The 17,286-nt window shown below is 46.6% G+C and overlaps 1 protein-coding gene across 2 annotated transcripts; it reads left to right on the forward strand.

Moving 5' to 3' along the window:
* Positions 1–10,572: 10,572 nt before the first annotated feature.
* PLAU (plasminogen activator, urokinase) lies at positions 10,573–16,743 on the forward strand. Of its 2 annotated transcripts, none has more exons than XM_045040993.1 (11): positions 10,573–10,699; positions 11,334–11,420; positions 11,869–11,902; positions 12,054–12,161; positions 12,478–12,652; positions 12,840–12,931; positions 13,115–13,358; positions 13,575–13,723; positions 14,314–14,454; positions 14,806–14,954; positions 15,622–16,743. In XM_045040993.1, exons 2-11 carry the CDS (start codon positions 11,364–11,366, stop codon positions 15,796–15,798), a joined length of 1,326 nt encoding a protein of 441 aa, XP_044896928.1. In that variant the 5' UTR covers positions 10,573–10,699; positions 11,334–11,363; the 3' UTR covers positions 15,799–16,743. The 2 variants fall into 2 exon arrangements, with proteins under 2 accessions (XP_044896928.1, XP_006937958.1); XM_006937896.3 differs by lacking the exon at positions 10,573–10,699 and adding an exon at positions 10,882–11,021.
* The last annotated feature ends 543 nt before the right edge of the window (positions 16,744–17,286 follow it).

Raw genomic sequence — 17,286 nt, forward strand, 5'->3', positions numbered from 1 at the left:
AGAGAGGGAGGGAAAGAGAAACCAAGGAGGCTCCCCACTGTCAGCACAGAGCCCAGTGTGGGGCTTGAACTTACAAACTACAAGACCATGACCTGAGCTGAAACCAAGAGTCGGATGCTTAATCAACTGAGCCATCTATGCGTCCCGACCATTTTTTTTTAATTATAGTAAAAACACATATAAAACTTACATTTAACAATTTTTAAATGTACATTTCAGTACTATTAAGTATATTCCCTTTGTTGTGCAATAGACCTCCAGAACTTCATCTTGCAAAACTGAAGCTCTATACCTATTAAACAATAACTCCCCCATTCCCCCTTCCTCCTAACCCCTGGTAATTCCCATTCTCCATTTCTATGAATTTGACTACTTTGGATACCTCTGTATCTAAAGATATATGTAGAATCACGCAGTATTTGCCTTTTTTGTTCGTTTGTTTTTGGACTGGCTTATTTCATTTAGCATAATGTTCACAAGATTCATCCATGTTGTAGCATGTGATAAGATTTCCTTCCTTTTTAAGACTGACTAATTTCCATTATATGTATATACCACGTTTTGCTTATCCATTCATGTCAGTGGACATTTAGGTTGCTTCTACCTCTTGGCTATTGTGAATAGTACTACCATGACATGAACGTACAAATATCCCTTTGAGACCCTGCTTTCAATTCTTTTGTATGTATACCCCGAATTGGTATTGCTGGATCATATGATTGTTCTATGTTTAATTTTTTGAGGAACTGCCATACTGTTTTCCATGGTGGCTACACCATTTTACAATCTCACTAGCAGTGGAAAAGGGTTCCCATTTTTCCACATCTTGCCAATGCTTGTTCTTTTCTTTTTTCTTTTCCTTTTTTTATAGTAACCATCTTGTTTAATAGCATTTTAATTGTTTCATATATATGCATTTTGTCTTCCTTACCAGATTTAAACTTCTTCAGGACACAGATCACGTATGTTCTGTGTGCTCTTAGGGTCTAGCCCAGCACTAGGTACACATTAGGTATTTGAAAGTAATTTTTGGTTGATTGTATGAAATTAACAGCTTGAGTTGAACTTAATTCTTTTATTTTTGAACTTGGGCTGGAATTTGCTTTCCAAATAGAATAAGCTGACTGCCATGACATAGACTGAATAAATTCTAGGACACTATGCCATGGAGCAGAGAGTCTGTTCAGGGAGAATGTCACTGTTATTTCCTTGTTGACTAAAAATGCAAACTTTGTGGTTATCCCACAAGCTGCTGGGCCCACTGTTGCTGAGGGTGGTTCCTACCCTCCCTGCAGAGGGATAATGCTCTGGAAACCCAGTTTTACTTAGAAGATCCTAGAGGGAAAAATTAAAAAGCTCAGAAGGGTGCCAGCACAAGAACTGTGAGGAACTATCACAGATGGAAAGTAAGTACAGATATTCTCAATTCTGCTATCTTCTCACCTCTACCCAGTTTCTCCCAATTTTCCTGAACCTTAGGGAACCAAATTCTCATCCACTGCCGTGACTTTCAGGGTTACTCTCATTCCCCAAATTCTTTCAATTTCTGTACAGAAAAGTCCCTCCATTAGCCAAACATCTGACATTTTTAAAATGGAATTATCACTAGGATCTAAAAAAAGAACAAGTACAAAAGTGCCGAAGCAATTAGCTTTTTTGAGAACAGATTCTTCAGGAAAGTCGCCTCAGGGTAGCCGGGTTTGCACAAGACTCTCAGGTGTACATTCCCTTCTTGATTCATCCCTGTCTGAGAAATTCTACGCAAAAGTTGGCCTTCCAGCCCTGGATCTTTCCCACTTCTATACTGGTCCTTATTTCAAAGGAAAGGGTTGGAGTAGAAGACATAGGAAATAGAAAGTTTGTGACTTAACTGGGTATTCCCACATAAAAAAGTAAACCAACAGTCCCAATTATGCATTAACTGACATTTTCCCCAAATTGTTTAATGGTAAGAATCTTCTAAGATGCATATTAGGATTCAGATTCCTAGGTCCCATCCTGGACCCAATGAATTAGAATTTCCCCAGAAGTAACCTGACATTCTGTATTGTTTAAACCTTTAAGTCAGGTGATTCTTATCATCAGACAAGGTTAGATAACATAACAGGGAATATTTTTTTTTAGTTTTTTATTTTAGAGAAAGAGAGAGCACAAGTGGGGAAAACAGACAGAAAGAGAAAGAGAATCCCATGGGGCTTGAGCCCATGACTCTGGAATCATGACCTGAGCCAAAATCAAAAGTCAGACACTCAGCCGACTGAGCCACCTAGACATCCCAGTGAATGTTTATTATTACCATTTCCTGGGCACCTATTCAACAGGGTGCATTGTTTCCCTTGGGAAGGGTAAAGCAACAACACTATCGTAGTGATAATCAGCACAAGTTTTGGAGTGAGAAACTGAGGTTTGACTTGCCAGGTATCGGCTTAGCTTTGTAACTTTAACTTCTCAGAGCCTTGGTTTCCTTATCCATAAAGTAGGGATGATATTGCATCTCCCTCATTGAGGATTAAATGGGATAGTGCACATGAAGCTGTTACCCAATGCTTGCTAAATAAAATGCACACTCAGTAAATAGAAGCTATTGTTATTTCCCTACAGAAGAACTCTTGGGTATCCCCATTACTTAATATGGTTGAATAATGGTTGCAAAAAGGGAAGACTGGCCATAGATGGTTCCAGAGATCCACTTAGATATAATAAACATAGCCAGAAGACCCAGTGATCACTTCTTTGACTAGACCCAGTTGTGGCTGGTTATATTAAATAAGAGGAAGAACATTTTTATTAAAGTCTGGCTGAAGCTAGGTAGTCAGGAACCAATACAGACAAGACTTGGACAGCTGGGGCTACCCCAGGATAGCATCCGTGGTTAGAAGTGGGAAGATTCCCAGAAAAAAGGACAATCACCCCCAAAACCCTCACCTTCTTGACAGAATGCATTACTGCCTCAGAGATAGTTGTCCACATTCTGGAATCAACCAGGTGTGAGTATAAATCCCAAGTCTACCATTTACCTACCTATAGCGGGATCTTGGGTAAGCTGCTTAAACTCCATGAGCTTCAGTTTTCTCCTTCATAATGGTGAAAATAATAGTACCTTCTTTCTCATCAAAATAAAAAGCTTCAGGGGCACCTAGGTGGCTCAGTCGGTTGAGCGTCTGACTTCAGCTCAGGTCATGATCTCACAGTCTGTGGATTTGAGCCCCGCGTTGGGCTCTGTACTGACAGCTCAGAGCCTGGAGCCTGCTTCGGATTCTGTGACTCCTTCTCTCTCTGCCACTCCGCCTCTCACGCTCTGTCTCTCTTTGTCTCTCTCTCAAAAATAAATGAACATTAAAAAAACATTAAAAAATAAAAATAAAAACCTTCTGCACAGCGAAGGAAACAATCAACAAAATTAAAAGGCAACTGACCGAATGGGAGAAGATATTTGCAAATGACATATCAGATAAGGGGTTAATATCCAAAATCTATAAAGAAATTATCAAACTCAATACCCAAAAAACAAATAATTCAGTGAAGAAATGGGCAAAAGACATGAATAGACACTTCTCCAAGGAAGACATTCAGATGGCCAATCGACACATGAAAAAAATGCTTAACGTCACTCATCATCAGAGAAATACAAATCAAAACCACAATGAGATACCACCTCACACCTATCAGAATGGCTAACATTAACAACTAAGGCAACAACAGATGTTGGCGAGGATGCGGAGAAAGAGATCTCTTTTGCACTGCGGGTGGGAATGCAAACTGGTACAGCCACTCTGAAAACAGTATGGAGGTTCCTCAAAAAATTAAAAGTAGAACTACCCTATGACCCAGCAATTGCACTACTAGGTATTTATTCAAGGGATATAGGTGTGCTGTTTCAAAGGGACACTTGCACCCCAATGTTTATAGCAGCGCTATCAACAATAGCCAAAGTATGGAAAGAGCCCAAATGTCTATCGATGGATGAATGGATAAAGAAGATGTGGTGTGTATATATACAAAGGAGTATTACTCAGCAATCAAAAAAAATAAAATCTTGCCATTTACGACTATGTGGATAGAACTAGAGGGTATTATGCTAAAGGAAACTAGTCAGTCAGAGAAAGACAAATATATGACTTCACTACAGATGAACATAAGGGAAGGGAAGCAAAAATCACATAAAAACAGGGAGGGGGACAAAACATAAGAGACTCTTAAATATGGAGAACAAACAGAGGGTTACTGGAGGGATTATGGGAGGGGGGATAGGCTAAATGGGTAAGGGGCATTAAGGAATCTACTCATGAAATCATTGTTGCACTATATGCTAACTAACTTGGATGTAAATTAAAAAAAAAAAAGTACCTTCCTTAAAAGTTGTTGCCAAGATTGAAAAAGAATTTTAAGCAAATAAAAATTGGTTCCTATCATCTATCTTTAACAAAGGATAGATTATAACATCTCCTTGGGGGGAACAGCCTTCCTCTTCCTTTTTTTTTTTTTAATGACTTTTTTTTTAAGTGTGTGTCTTTCTTTCTTTCTTTTTTTTTTAATTTATTTTCAACATTTTTATTCATTTTTGGGACAGAGAGAGACAGAGCATGAACAGGGGAGGGGCAGAGAGAGAGGGAGACACAGAATCGGAAACAGGCTCCAGGCTCTGAGCCATCAGCCCAGAGCCTGACGCGGGGCTCGAACTCACAGACCGCGAGATGGTGACCTGGCTGAAGTCGGACCGACTGCGCCACCCAGGCGCCCCTTTTCTTTCTTTCTTTTAATAATCTCTACACCCAATGTAGGGCTTGAACTCATGATCTCAAGATCAAGAGTTGAATGCTCTTCCAACTTAGCCAGCTAGGCACCTCCAGCTCCACTTCCCACCATCCACTGCTTTAATTCTAGCTGCTGTCTTTAACTGCTGTCTTCTTTAACTGCTGTCACACTTCCCACCATCCACTGCTTTCAGAGTAAAGAGAAGCCTCCTGGTTAGACTACCTGCATGCTGTTTTTCCACTCACTCTACAAACACACCTATCTCAGGGGCTCCCTGCTGGGTCCCTGCTCCCTCCTCTCACAGACTTCCATACATTTCGTCCTGTGTGCCCTCTGAAAGGAAACTGACCTCCCCCCAGGGCTTGGCTGCCTCATCACACTAGTATCAATCACTGTTTGGAGAAAAGAAGCACCTTCAGAAGACAAAGAGACTGAGGGTGGGGATTGAGGGTGGTCAGGAAGGGAGGCGGTGAGGATTCAGAATAGGAGGGGAGAGGGTGGAAATGTGTCATGAGTTTCCTCAAAATCGGTGAATTCTGAATCTCATCATTTTCAGTGAATGAACTCAGATGATTCACTTCCCTTCATTAGCCCTCTATTTTCCTCTCTGTGTAATGGAAAGGGAAGTGCTTGCACTTGCTTTACAGACAGAGAAGCATATAGAAATCATCTCGGGAGAGCCAAGAGCACATGATATTATACATCGTATGGGCTACGGATGCTAGGTTGGTTTTCTTCTGAGCAATGTTTTTTAATATACTAGCTCCTGGCTTAATGTATTTCCTTAAACATCATCGACTTCTTGGTAGTACCCACCAGTTTCCAGTTTCCCTTTCCAGTCCTTTCTTCCTAGGTATCCCCTTACCTTCCAGTTAAGGAGCCATGGCCGTCCAGCACGGTAACTTAAGCAGAATTTCTAGGACCTAGCTTTAGTTCTTGGAGGGGACTCAGAATCTACGTCTAGAAAGCCGTGACCAACACTCCTTTAAGGACACAAGTTCCTGATTTAGGAAGTTAAAGACAGATTTGGGTTAAAGATGAAGAAAAATTTGGCCAAGGCTCAAAATATTCACGCAGAGATCTGAGGTAATTGACTTCAGCGGGGTAGGAATTGGAACAGAAATTGTGAGGCATAAAGGGTGAGAAAGAGTAGGGGTCAGAGGCTGAACTGGAGGGACCAACGTGGCCTCTCTGTTTAGGGCATTACTGACGACAGACTATAACCTCAGGATGCAGTTTTTTGCTTTCCATGAGTAAGGAAGCAAGTATGTGGCTTCCTCTGCCCCACTCTTTCCACAGGCTGCTGGGGGCCTAGCGGTTCCAGAAGCTCCCCTATCATGTTTCAGTGCATACTGTGACAACAGTGTCTTTTCCCTTAGGTCTAAACACACATGGGAGTCCTCAGACCCAGGGAAGCTATGTGACCGGCATTCAGTGCCTCCTTCCCAGAACTGCAGAGGAATCTGTCTGCCCTGGGTGTAGGGGAAAGAGAGAGGAGCTTCAGGCCACAGACAGCAGAGAAGTGGGGGAGGGAATGGGAGTCAGGGCTATAGAGGGTGAATAGCACATGCAGCTGGCCAGCTGCTGGGAACTATTGGCTAAGGACACAGCATCCCCACTTAACCGGAATCCTGGGACAGACTCCAGAGAATTGCTGGTCTTCTGGCCCAGTACAGCCATAGTCAGGAAGGCAAGGCAAGCACTCAGGGTAGGAATTGTAGTTTACAAAGTTCATCCCTCTATCTCTAGTATCCAGAAAAGTTCATCCCTCTATCTCTAGTATCCAGAACTGTCCTTGGCATTGGGTCCATAAATAAAGGAATGAACAAATACTTCCACACACACAAGCATGATCTCATTCAATCTGCAAAGCGAGGAACAGACAGAGCAGGCATTGCCTCATTTTGCAGCTAGGAACTGAGATGAAGAGAGTTAAGTGTCTTGTCTGAGGTTATTCAGCCTGGATGTGGCAGACCCGAGGCTAGACGCGACTCTCTATGTAGTACCATGCTGAACATTCTTTTTTTATTATTATTATTTTCACTTTATTTATTTGAGAGAGAAGTGCAGAGGGAGAGAGAGGGGGAACCCCAAACAGGCTCCACGCCCAGCTCAGAGCCCAACGCAGGCCGTGACCTGAGCCAAAACCAAGAGTCGGATGCTCAACTGACTGAGCCGCCCGGTCACCGCCATGTTGAACATTTTTGGTACAGCAGACCAGGAATACATCCTGTGCCTTGATGTGAGCTTCCCTTTGGTTCCTGCTGGTCAGAAAATAGCCTTTTCAGGGGCCCAGTTTCCTGGACATAGTCTCAAGGCCAAGTTTGGACATCCTGGTTCTTCTTGCGCACCTGGCATCTGCCTGCTCTTTTATAAGAAGCTTTGGGAAAGGAGACCCCTTCATTAGTCTCTGTTGCCACATCTGACTTCGAAGCTTGGTCTTCTGAAACACAGAGGTGGGGGCAGGTGGTGTGACTCTGGGAGTCAGGAACAGAATGAAACCGTATACATTATGCTCCTTATTCTCTTACCCTCGATAGAAACTTCAGATAGCCTAGACCACCAAGTTAGTTCTTAGAACTCAGGCAAGCAACTAACCCATACTACAGTGCAGACTTTCCAAGAACTAGGGGCCCATAGCCCAAGGAGAATTCTGGAAGGTGGTCCCAAAACCAGCAAGAGGGCTCCCCTGAGCTGGAACATTGTACATCATCTGACGCTCATCTTCACAGCATTCTGTCTTATTCCCTTCTCCATGGAGGCAGTGAGGTATAGAGCATGGGAATAAGGATCAGAAAACCTGGGTCCTAGTGCTGGCTTTGCCACTCAACAAGTGTGTATCTTTTCTCCACCTCATTTTCCTCATCTGCAAAATGGACACGATTTCCAGCTATGTCATAAGGCTGTTAAGAGTTTAGAGAGGAATAGTTTGGGGGCAACTAGGTGGTCAGTTGGTTAAATGTCTGACTCTTGATTTTGGCTCAGGTCATGATCTCATGGTTGTGAGGTCAAGCCCCATGCACCAGGCTCTGCACTAGGGGTGGAGCCTGCTTAAGATTCTTCCCCTCCCTCTATCCATCCTCTGCTCTCAGGCACAGGCGTGTTCTCTCTCTCTCTCTCTCTCTCTCTCTCTCTCTCTCAAAAAAAATTGTTTAAAACAAAAGAGGAATAGTTTGTGTCAAATTGCTCTTTAGCACAAGACAGAAACAATACCAGTACTATTTTTCACTGCAAGAAAGAGAGTAGGAAAACTTTCAGGGTGCCCCAAAGCTTTCTATTGCCACTTGTTTACTGATCCATTCCTCATAAAACACCTACATGAACAGGGCATGTACCCAGGGTTGAGGGAGAGACAAAGATGTTTAAGATGTGGTCTCTGCCCTTGAAGAATTGAAAAGACTAGCACAGGCTGTGCACCAAAAGAAGGACACAGAGGTTTCAGGGAGCACCAAAGATCATACAGTGGAAAGACAGTAAAGAGTTGGAGGCTCCAGGATTGTTCAACCAGGTGAAGGCACTGCAGGGGGAAGAAAAGGGAAGAAGAGTGTCACGCTGCATAACGGTCTCCAAGCCTCTTTGTCCAGGAGGAAATGAGGTCATCCTGCTCTCAAGAATCAGCATGACAGCCTCCAGCCAAGTAATCTGGAGTCATGAGAGCTGCTGGGGGTGCTCTGTGAATCATGACAGTGTGCTGGGAATTTCCTGATACCTAACCTAGCAGTTTCGGGGTAAGTCCTCAGGCTGCAACATCTCTGTTTACATTTTGATCACGTTTATTTGCAATTAATGGGTTCTAAATCCAAACAAAACATGCTTCAGTTTTCTAGAGGAAGTAGCCAGGCCAGCTCTGAAGCCTCTAGCACCTGTGACTCAGTCCATTCCCTGAGAGCTGGCAGCTCAGCCGGACACAGAAAAACCCTCTCCAGAGGATGATGGGTCACCTTCCTCACGAAAGCTGAATGGTTAACTTGAACTTCCCCCAAGCAGAGGTTGGCATCTTGAGGCCTCTGGCTGGAGCAGAGCAAAGAAGCTTTCTTCCTTCCTACTGGCATTCTCCCTGCCTTCCTCCTTCCCTTCTCAAGTGGATCCAGACCCAAGGTTCAGGTTTGCCAGGCAGCAAAATGTTGTAGGCCTAGGCAGAAAGAGGGACCAAGCCTGGGGCTTGGCTTTAGGATGCTAATGAGTTACAGGGACACAGCCCTCTTTCTTCCCATTAAGGGGACAGTCCCTCTGGATAGAAGGAAGTCACCCCAAGCCATTCCTTCACGAAGGTGTTGGTTCCTAACACCAGGGGAAAGGGAAAGGGTTGACTGAACCTCAGAGTCCCCGCTGTGCTCCTTCAGCTATGCCTGAGAGATATGTGAATGTGCATGGCTCTACAACTATGTGCGCTTGCCTTCGGGCAGGTAAAGCGGGTGGAGTCCTTTACACATGGCCTGTCTTTCTGGAGGCCAACCTTGTTTGATAAGCAATTATTTTATCTCATTAGAAACAAGGCTTTATGGTGAAGTCTAGAATACTAAATACATGTGCATTTTTTTAAAAGTTTACTTATTTTGAGAGAAAGAGAGTATGAGAGCAAGTGGGTGAGGGGCAGAGAGACAGGGAGAAAGAGAATCCCAAGCAGGCTCCACAATGTCAGGGTACAGCCTGATACGGGGCTCACCAACCGTCACCTCATGACCTGAGCCAACTGAGCATATGCATTTTTTAAAGTTTATTTATTTATTTTGAGAGACATAGGGGTGGGGGGAGGAGGAGGGGGAAGAGAGAATTTCAAGCAGGCTCCAAGCCCAGTGCAGAGCCCTATGAGGGGCTGGGACCCACCAACTGTGAGATCATGACCTGAGCCGAAGTGGGATGCTTAACCGACTGAGCCACCCGGCACCCCAATACATATGTTTGTTTGTTTGTTTTAAATCTGTGATTATGGGGCACCTGGGTGGCTCAGTCGGTTAAGTGTCCCACTCTTAGTTTCTTCGGCTCAGGTCATGATCTCACAGTTTTGTGATTCAAGCCCTATGTTGGGCTCTGTGCTGGAAGCAAGGAGCTTGCTTGGAATTCTCTGTCTCCTCTCTTTGGCCCTCCCCCCCCACTCATGCTGTCTCTCTCAAAATAAATTTTAAAAACTTAAAAAAAAACCTGTAATTATATTTTTGGAATGGGTGATATAAAGGTATGTTTTCAAAAGTTGAAACAGTGCAAAAAGGCATAGAGTGAAAAACAAATCTCATTCTTGTCCTCCAGTTCCCCAGTTTCTCTCCTCAGATGTGAAAACAGAACTTCCTGCCCCTCCACAGCTTAGTGTCTACCTTAATAAGGCTTTACATTCTATTGTCTTTATTAACTGACTATACTCTGGCCCAGGCAAATAAAGGGATTGTTTGTTACAGGAAATTTTTGAAAGATCCATCAATACTTTAATAGAAAGCATCAACAGTTTGTGCCCTTAGACTTTGTTCTCACAATCTCATAATAATATATCGTGTGTGATCCTTATGTAATCCTTACCAAGCCCTCACTTTGAAAGGCTACCCTTAAGTTAAACCAAACTCTAAATTCTCAATAAAATCCGATCTTGCCTACCCGCTGCTCCTGCCCTTAGGACGGTAAGCAATAAACTCAACTTTGTCTTATCCACTGGTTGTGTTGATGAATTTCGGGGAGCTGCGATTCAACAGCTCCTGTTAGCGGGAGTAAGCAAGCATGTGTCACGTGCATTTTCACGTTGAGAAACAGACTTCGCTCTCTGAGCTGCGGACTATGACCCCACACCCAGTGGTCCGAATCATTCTCCCAGGGTTAGGGTTAGGGTTTGGGGCCCAAAGGTGTAAAGACTGGAGAAGAGCTGTTTAGGGGATCTGGGGAGAGACATCAGAGCTGGACGGAGAGTCTCCCAAGAGCAATTCGGAGGCCCCATGCACTGGGATGGGGCCCAGGACAGGTGAATGGGAGGAGAGGGCGAGGAATTTAGATGCCTCTGTGTCTCTGTTTTCAGACCTCGTACGTCCCCTCCCCTGGGGACCGCGCAGCCCCTCATTCTCAGACAAGGTTGAGGAAACACACTTCCCCAGGGAAGCGGAGAGAAGGGAGGGGTTGGGGAGATCCCAGGCTGGGGCGGGGCCAGGGCTGGGGCGGGTCCTGATATAGAGCCCGGCGGCGGGCTAGCAGCACAGCGCAACTGCTGGAGCCCCAGAGCCCCTCGGATTTCAGTGTCAACCTGTCTCTGCCGTCCCAGCGCCGAGTCCCTCCTGCCGTAGCCGCCGGTGAGTGCAGGCCACCCTGATTGCGCAGGGCTGCTCCTGCGGGTTTCCCTTCCCCCTACCCCGGCTGCCCCAGCGGCCCGGCTCCGCAGCGGCAGAGTCCGAGTCACCGCTCCCGGTGCCTGTGCATCCCCTTCGGGTGCCGGAACCCCTGAGCCTCCAGCGAGGAGAGGCGGCGGGGCCTGGGAAGCCTGGTCACCGCAGGCGCGCCTCTGGGGAGACCTTGGAATTTCTGTTCTGAACTGCGGTGACCCACCCGGCACGCCTTCTCTCTCCTCTGCTCCTTCCTCAAGTTGACTTCTCCCTCCTTTGTAGAGTGCTGTCTAGAGCCCCAGCCTGGCCACCATGAGAATCCTGATGACCTGCCTGCTCCTCTGTGTCCTGGTGGTGAGCGACTCCGAAGTAAGTGGCTTCCCCGCTTTGACTTATGGCGGCGGGAGGGGGCTTGGCAGGACTCCTGAACAGCGTCAGGGGAAGGAAGGAGAGCGGTGCATAGGGAGCTGGGGTCCTCTGGATTCCATCTACAGGGGGCTAGCCTCTCAGGAAAATAGGACAGGTGTGGCTGTGGGGACCCTGAGAACCAAGGGAGTTCACACCTTCAGCCAAGGGAAGAAGAAACTGCAGAGGCTGGCCTAGCTCTCTTGCACCCTAGCTTGCTTGAGTCAATCCATTTCTCCCTGCTTGAAACCTATGATCTTCCATTTGAGGGCTAGTTAGATATGAACAAGGTGAAGACAGAGGGAGCTGGAGGAAAAGGTGAGATTTGGCAGGAGGCCAGTTTATCCTTCCCCTTGGGTCCCAGGAGCATGACACCTTTGATGAACTTTCCCCTCCCTCTCATCATTTCCAGGGCAGCCACGAACTTCATCCAGTGTCTGATGCATGTGAGTATCCACCCCTTGCATAATATCTGGCAGTACAGACATCTTGGAAAAGCCTCAGGGGGCAGCCCCTCCCTGACCCTGTTGCAGGGCTGGCTCCCCCCTTGCCTCCTCCCACACTCCTTGCTTACCCCTCCACCTCTGTGCTCTCCAGCAAACTGCGGTTGCCTGAATGGAGGAACATGTGTGTCCTACAAGTACTTCTCCAACATTCAGCGATGCAGCTGTCCAAAGAAATTCCAAGGAGAACACTGTGAGATAGGTATGGATATCCTGACTCTAACTGGGGAGCAGGGGACACCAGAGATTTGGGGACAGGGAGAGATGGGTGGGATGTAAGAGCAGGCAGGAGTTAAGGCTGGAGGTAGAGTGGAGGACATCTTGATCCCCATGTGATGTACACAGACACACTGTCTCATGAATCTGTGGCTGCACAAATGTGGGGTGGGGATGGAAGGAGATCCTTTCTAGTGTTTTCTCCCAGGTCTGAAATCATGCAAGGCCTGACAGGATCTCTAAAACACCTGTCTGAATTTCCTCCTCTTTCTAATATCTCTCATCCTCACATTCTTCCTTAGATACATCGAAAACCTGCTATCAGGGGAATGGTCACTCTTACCGAGGGAAGGCCAACACCGACATCGTGGGCCGGCCCTGCCTGGCCTGGAACTCTGCTGCCGTTCTTCTGAAAGAGTACCATGCCCTCCGATCTGATGCCCTTCAGCTGGGCCTGGGGAAACACAATTATTGCAGGTGAGGTGGGGCAACAAAGACCCTCCCGTAGCCACACAGGAACCTTTGGTACCATCCTGTGTTTCAAGAGTACTGATCGTAGCATGAGAAAAGCAAGGCCTCTGGCTGAGTTTTCCCTGGAGGGGAAGGAAACGTATTCTGGGTTGGAATGACAACCCCCCCCCCACCTTCCCCTCTGTGTTACCAGGAACCCGGACAACCAGAGAAAGCCATGGTGCTATGTGCAGGTTGGCTTAAACCAGCTTGTCCAACAGTGCATGGTGCACGACTGCTCTTTTGGTGAGTGTCACTGACCTATTTATGACAGTAGGGTGGAAGGGGACAGCCTCATACATCGCCTTATTCCATCAGGAGAGTTGAGGAGGGAGGTCTGCCCGGCTTTGAAAAACTGGGAGGTCAAAGGACAAGAGAGGGACACTATCCTACTTGCCTCCCCAAGACATCTCTCTCTTTCTCCTCCAGGAAAACGTCCCCTGTCTCCTCCAGGAAAAAGTCCCCTGTCTCCTCCAAAAACAGCAGAGTTTCAGTGTGGCCAGAAGGCTCTGAGGCCTCGCTTTAAGATTATTGGGGGAGAATTCACCACCATCGAGAACCAGCCTTGGTTTGCAGCCATCTATAGGAGGCACCGTGGAGGCTCTGTCACCTACTTGTGCGGAGGCAGCCTCATCAGTCCTTGCTGGGTGGTCAGCGCCACACATTGCTTCATGTACGTCCCTCTGTCTCTTCTCCCTGACCCTCCTACCTTACCCCAGACACATCCCATTCTCCTTCCCAGCAAAGGATTCCGCTTAAATTCTACCCCCTTAGCCCCTCTCCATGTGGCCCATGGCCTTGGGGACAAGTCATGCTCTGAGCTCGCTGTGGAGGGGAAGTGACAAGATCTCATGAGATCAGACTATCTAACAGGTCTCCCCTCCCACAGTAATAACCCGAAGAAGGAGGACTACATTGTCTACCTGGGTCGGTCAAAGCTTAACTCCGATACACTTGGGCAGATGAAGTTTGAAGTGGAAAATCTCATCTTGCATGAGGACTATAGTGCTGACACTCTTGCTCACCACAATGATATCGGTGAGTAGAAAACCCTTATCTGCCATAATGATGATGGTTGGAGGAAGAGGGGTCCAAAAAGAGAACCAAGTGGGGGGTTGAGGTTGTAGGGGAACTGAAAAGCCTACTTTATATAACAAAAGGACATATGTGAAGGGCCTGCTGCTCCTCTGCAGAGTCTTTAAATTTTCAAACATTTAGCCTCCTATGGATGGCAGTGACCCTGTGGGCATATGGCTTGGGCTGGGAGGCCCCATCTTTTGTTGGATACAACCTCTGCCTGTCCCAGGATCTGCAACTTAGAGCATTGGGCTGAATTCAGCTCATCTACATCAGCCAGGGCTGTTCACAGAAAACAACCATATGGCTGTATACAGCGGCTCTGGCTGGCCAAGCTCTTGTTGGCAGCTGTAACAAAGCCCTTGAGACATGGGACAGGGGAGACTTGTTTCAGGTAATAAGCTACAGGCAGACTTTCCAGGATGATCTCTGACCCTAACCGATTTAGGGATAGACAGCCAGTCCTTCAGCATTTGGAGGCGAAACATGGTGACCAACTGACCAGGTGGAGATCTTTCCCCCTGACCTCTCCTGCTTCCCTCCTCCGCCAGCCTTGCTGAAGATCAGATCCAACACAGGCCAGTGTGCACAGCCATCCAGGTCCATACAAACCATCTGTTTGCCCCCATCGTATGGTGATGCTCATTTTGGCACAAGCTGTGAGATCACTGGCTTTGGAAAAGAGAATACCAGTAAGTGACATTTGGGGCTGGCTGAGAGGGTTCTGAGGGAGGGTTGTAACCTGGAAGTGAACTCAACTTGATCAAGAGAGGACCGTAGAGATGGAGATGGGAGCGTTGTGGAGGTAGCAGACGGGTCCAGGGATGGAGTAGGGAGCCCTGTTTAGGGAGTAATGGGCCATAAAGGTAAATAGATGGGGGGTGAGGGGCTATACATGGAGTAAAGGCTCAGATTTGGGTGGAAATGAATAAAGGTTTTCCCTGGTGAGGACACTTTTTGGTCCTCACTCCAGCAGAGAGTCCCAGTGGAAAGACTAGACATATACAGCTTAATGTAAACTTCTCCTTGTTTCCTCCCTCCAGCTGACTATCTCTATCCAGAGCAGCTGAAAATGACTTCTGTGAAGCTGATTTCCTACCAGGAGTGTCAGCAGCCCCACTACTACGGCTCTGAAATCACCACCAAAATGCTGTGTGCTGCTGACCCACAATGGGAAACAGATTCCTGCCAGGTGAGAGTTCTAGCTTCTCTCCTTGTCACCCCCAAACCTCCCCAGGGCTCCTGGGCCTGTACCTGCCAGCTTTGGGGAGCCTCTGTCCAACCAAAGAAGCCAGTATTAGGAGCTTAGGTCTTAGTTTAAACTAACCCTTATATGTTTCCCAAACATTTGCTGTGAGCCTGGCTCTGTGCTAGACACTTTGCACTGGGGAGGGAAAGAAATAAGACCACAAGAAAGAGGAAAACAATAGAAAACAATACAACTCAGTGCTCAGGGTGTGGTATGAATTGTAAATGATTAGACGTTTGGGAGCAGAAGGTGAGTGCCAACTGGAGGGAAGGCTTTAAAGAGAATGTGACTCTGCAGGGATTTGAGGAGGTCTAGGGAAGAAAGGAAAATGTTCCAGTTGAAAGATACAAAAATGGGTGAACATGGCATAGTCCAGGATGGGGAGGAAAAGGATCTGAGAATGTAGATGGAATTGTGGCAGATAGCAGGGCTTTGAAAAACAAGCAGAGCATTTTAAACTTTATGTGGTAGAAAGTGGGGAGTCACTAAGGATTTTGACTCTAAGAAACTCTCCCTTCTCTCTCTCTCTTGCGTATGATTGGGTGATTGGATCAGATGGCCCCCTCCTCACTTCTCTCTGGGCTCACCTTTTGTGTCTTTGGCTTAACAGGGAGACTCTGGGGGCCCTCTGGTCTGCTCTATCCACGGCCGCCTGACTCTGACTGGGATTGTGAGCTGGGGCAGTGGATGTGCCATGAAGGACAAGCCGGGCGTCTACACAAGAGTCTCAGGCTTCCTGCCTTGGATCCAAAGGCACACTGGGGAGCAGAATGGCCTAGACCTGTGAGGCTCCCCAGGGAGCCAAGGGAAGAGAAGGGTACCACCCACTCCCATGCTGTCGTTTTTGCAGTAGAACCATCTGCATCAGCTATATATAAGGAAGAAACTGAGGAAGATAGGCTCTGCAGAGATGGTTTTGCATGTGCCGCCCGCCAGGGTGAGCAACAATAGCTTTATCCTTAGATACAGGCCTGGGTGCTGAGTGCCCAGATCCTCTGTGGCCAGGATGGAGGGCTCGTTCTGACCCAGGATGGTATTGACCAGTAGTTTGTCTTTTTCGGAACTAAAGCCTCCTGGAGTTAAAAATGCCATTTCCTGTGCACAGCTAGAAGGAGAGCCAGCTCCCCCAACAGTGGGCATTCATGAGACCCACTGTTGGGGAAAGGAACAATTTCTCAATTAGGAAGTAGAACAGAACTGAGGTCTTTTGAGTGAACTCGGCCACTGTGGAACAGTGGTTTGGGGAGTGGAGACACTAATGACTTAGGGAAGGGCTCTGACATTCCATGAATGTATCAGGAAATATTATATATGTGTATGTATGTTTGCACACCCGTGCACAGGCTGTGTCAGTGTGAATGAGTAACAGCTGGTATTCCTGTGTCTGACTGCAAGTCTAGATATTTTCCTAAACTGAATGGACTATGATGCCACATAGAATGGTCTGTCTGGAGAGGTCATGGACTCCTATGTCCTTTTGAGTCTCTCATGTGATGCCTATGAATGTATCATTCTGGGGCATGGCCCGTGACCAGCACTAAATTTTCAGTTTCACTTTTACATAGATGTTCTTTCTTGGCCAGTTATTCCTTCTGACCTTTCAGCTGAGTCTATCCAATCCTCACTGGGTGAAGTGAGGACCACTCCTATACACTGAATATTTAATAATTATATTCTGCTATTTTTATTTATATCTATTTTTGTAATTTTGAATAAATATGATCAAAAAATATGATTTTTCTGAAGACTTTGGTTCTTTCTTGGTACTTGTTTGGGAGGAAGTTGGGGAGCATAAAAAGTGGAAAATGATGATGGCGGCATATACCTCAGAGTTCCTTGGGGGCTGAATCTCCGGACTTAATGGCACTTTGAGAAGTAGAGGCTAGAAGAATTGTAGAATAGGTCCTGCATAGCATGTACGGTACAGCCTAGTGTGCAGATTGGATGTCTGCCCTCAATTCCCTCCTTAGCCTGATGCCTTTGTACAACGCACATCTTGTACGGCTGTACACAGTGATCCTCTAGGATAAGTCCCACCACATTCTCTTTGCTCTGCCCATAACAATCCTGGGGTTGACCTCAACCTAGGAGAACACTGGCATGAGTGAAAACTGCTGATTCAAAACCCAGTCTGGCTTGGGTCTGTGTCATTCAGGGAATAGAAAACAATTTCCCATCATCTGTGTGAGGGGCTGGTGCTGAGTTTTCTCAGTGTGTTAATGAAGCTCATGACCAGTCACTGCTATCCCTAGTATCAGAGGACCCAGAATCTAAA

The sequence above is a fragment of the Felis catus genome, chromosome D2 (genome assembly GCF_018350175.1).
Source record: "Felis catus isolate Fca126 chromosome D2, F.catus_Fca126_mat1.0, whole genome shotgun sequence".
In the NCBI taxonomy this organism is placed as follows: domain Eukaryota; kingdom Metazoa; phylum Chordata; class Mammalia; order Carnivora; family Felidae; genus Felis; species Felis catus.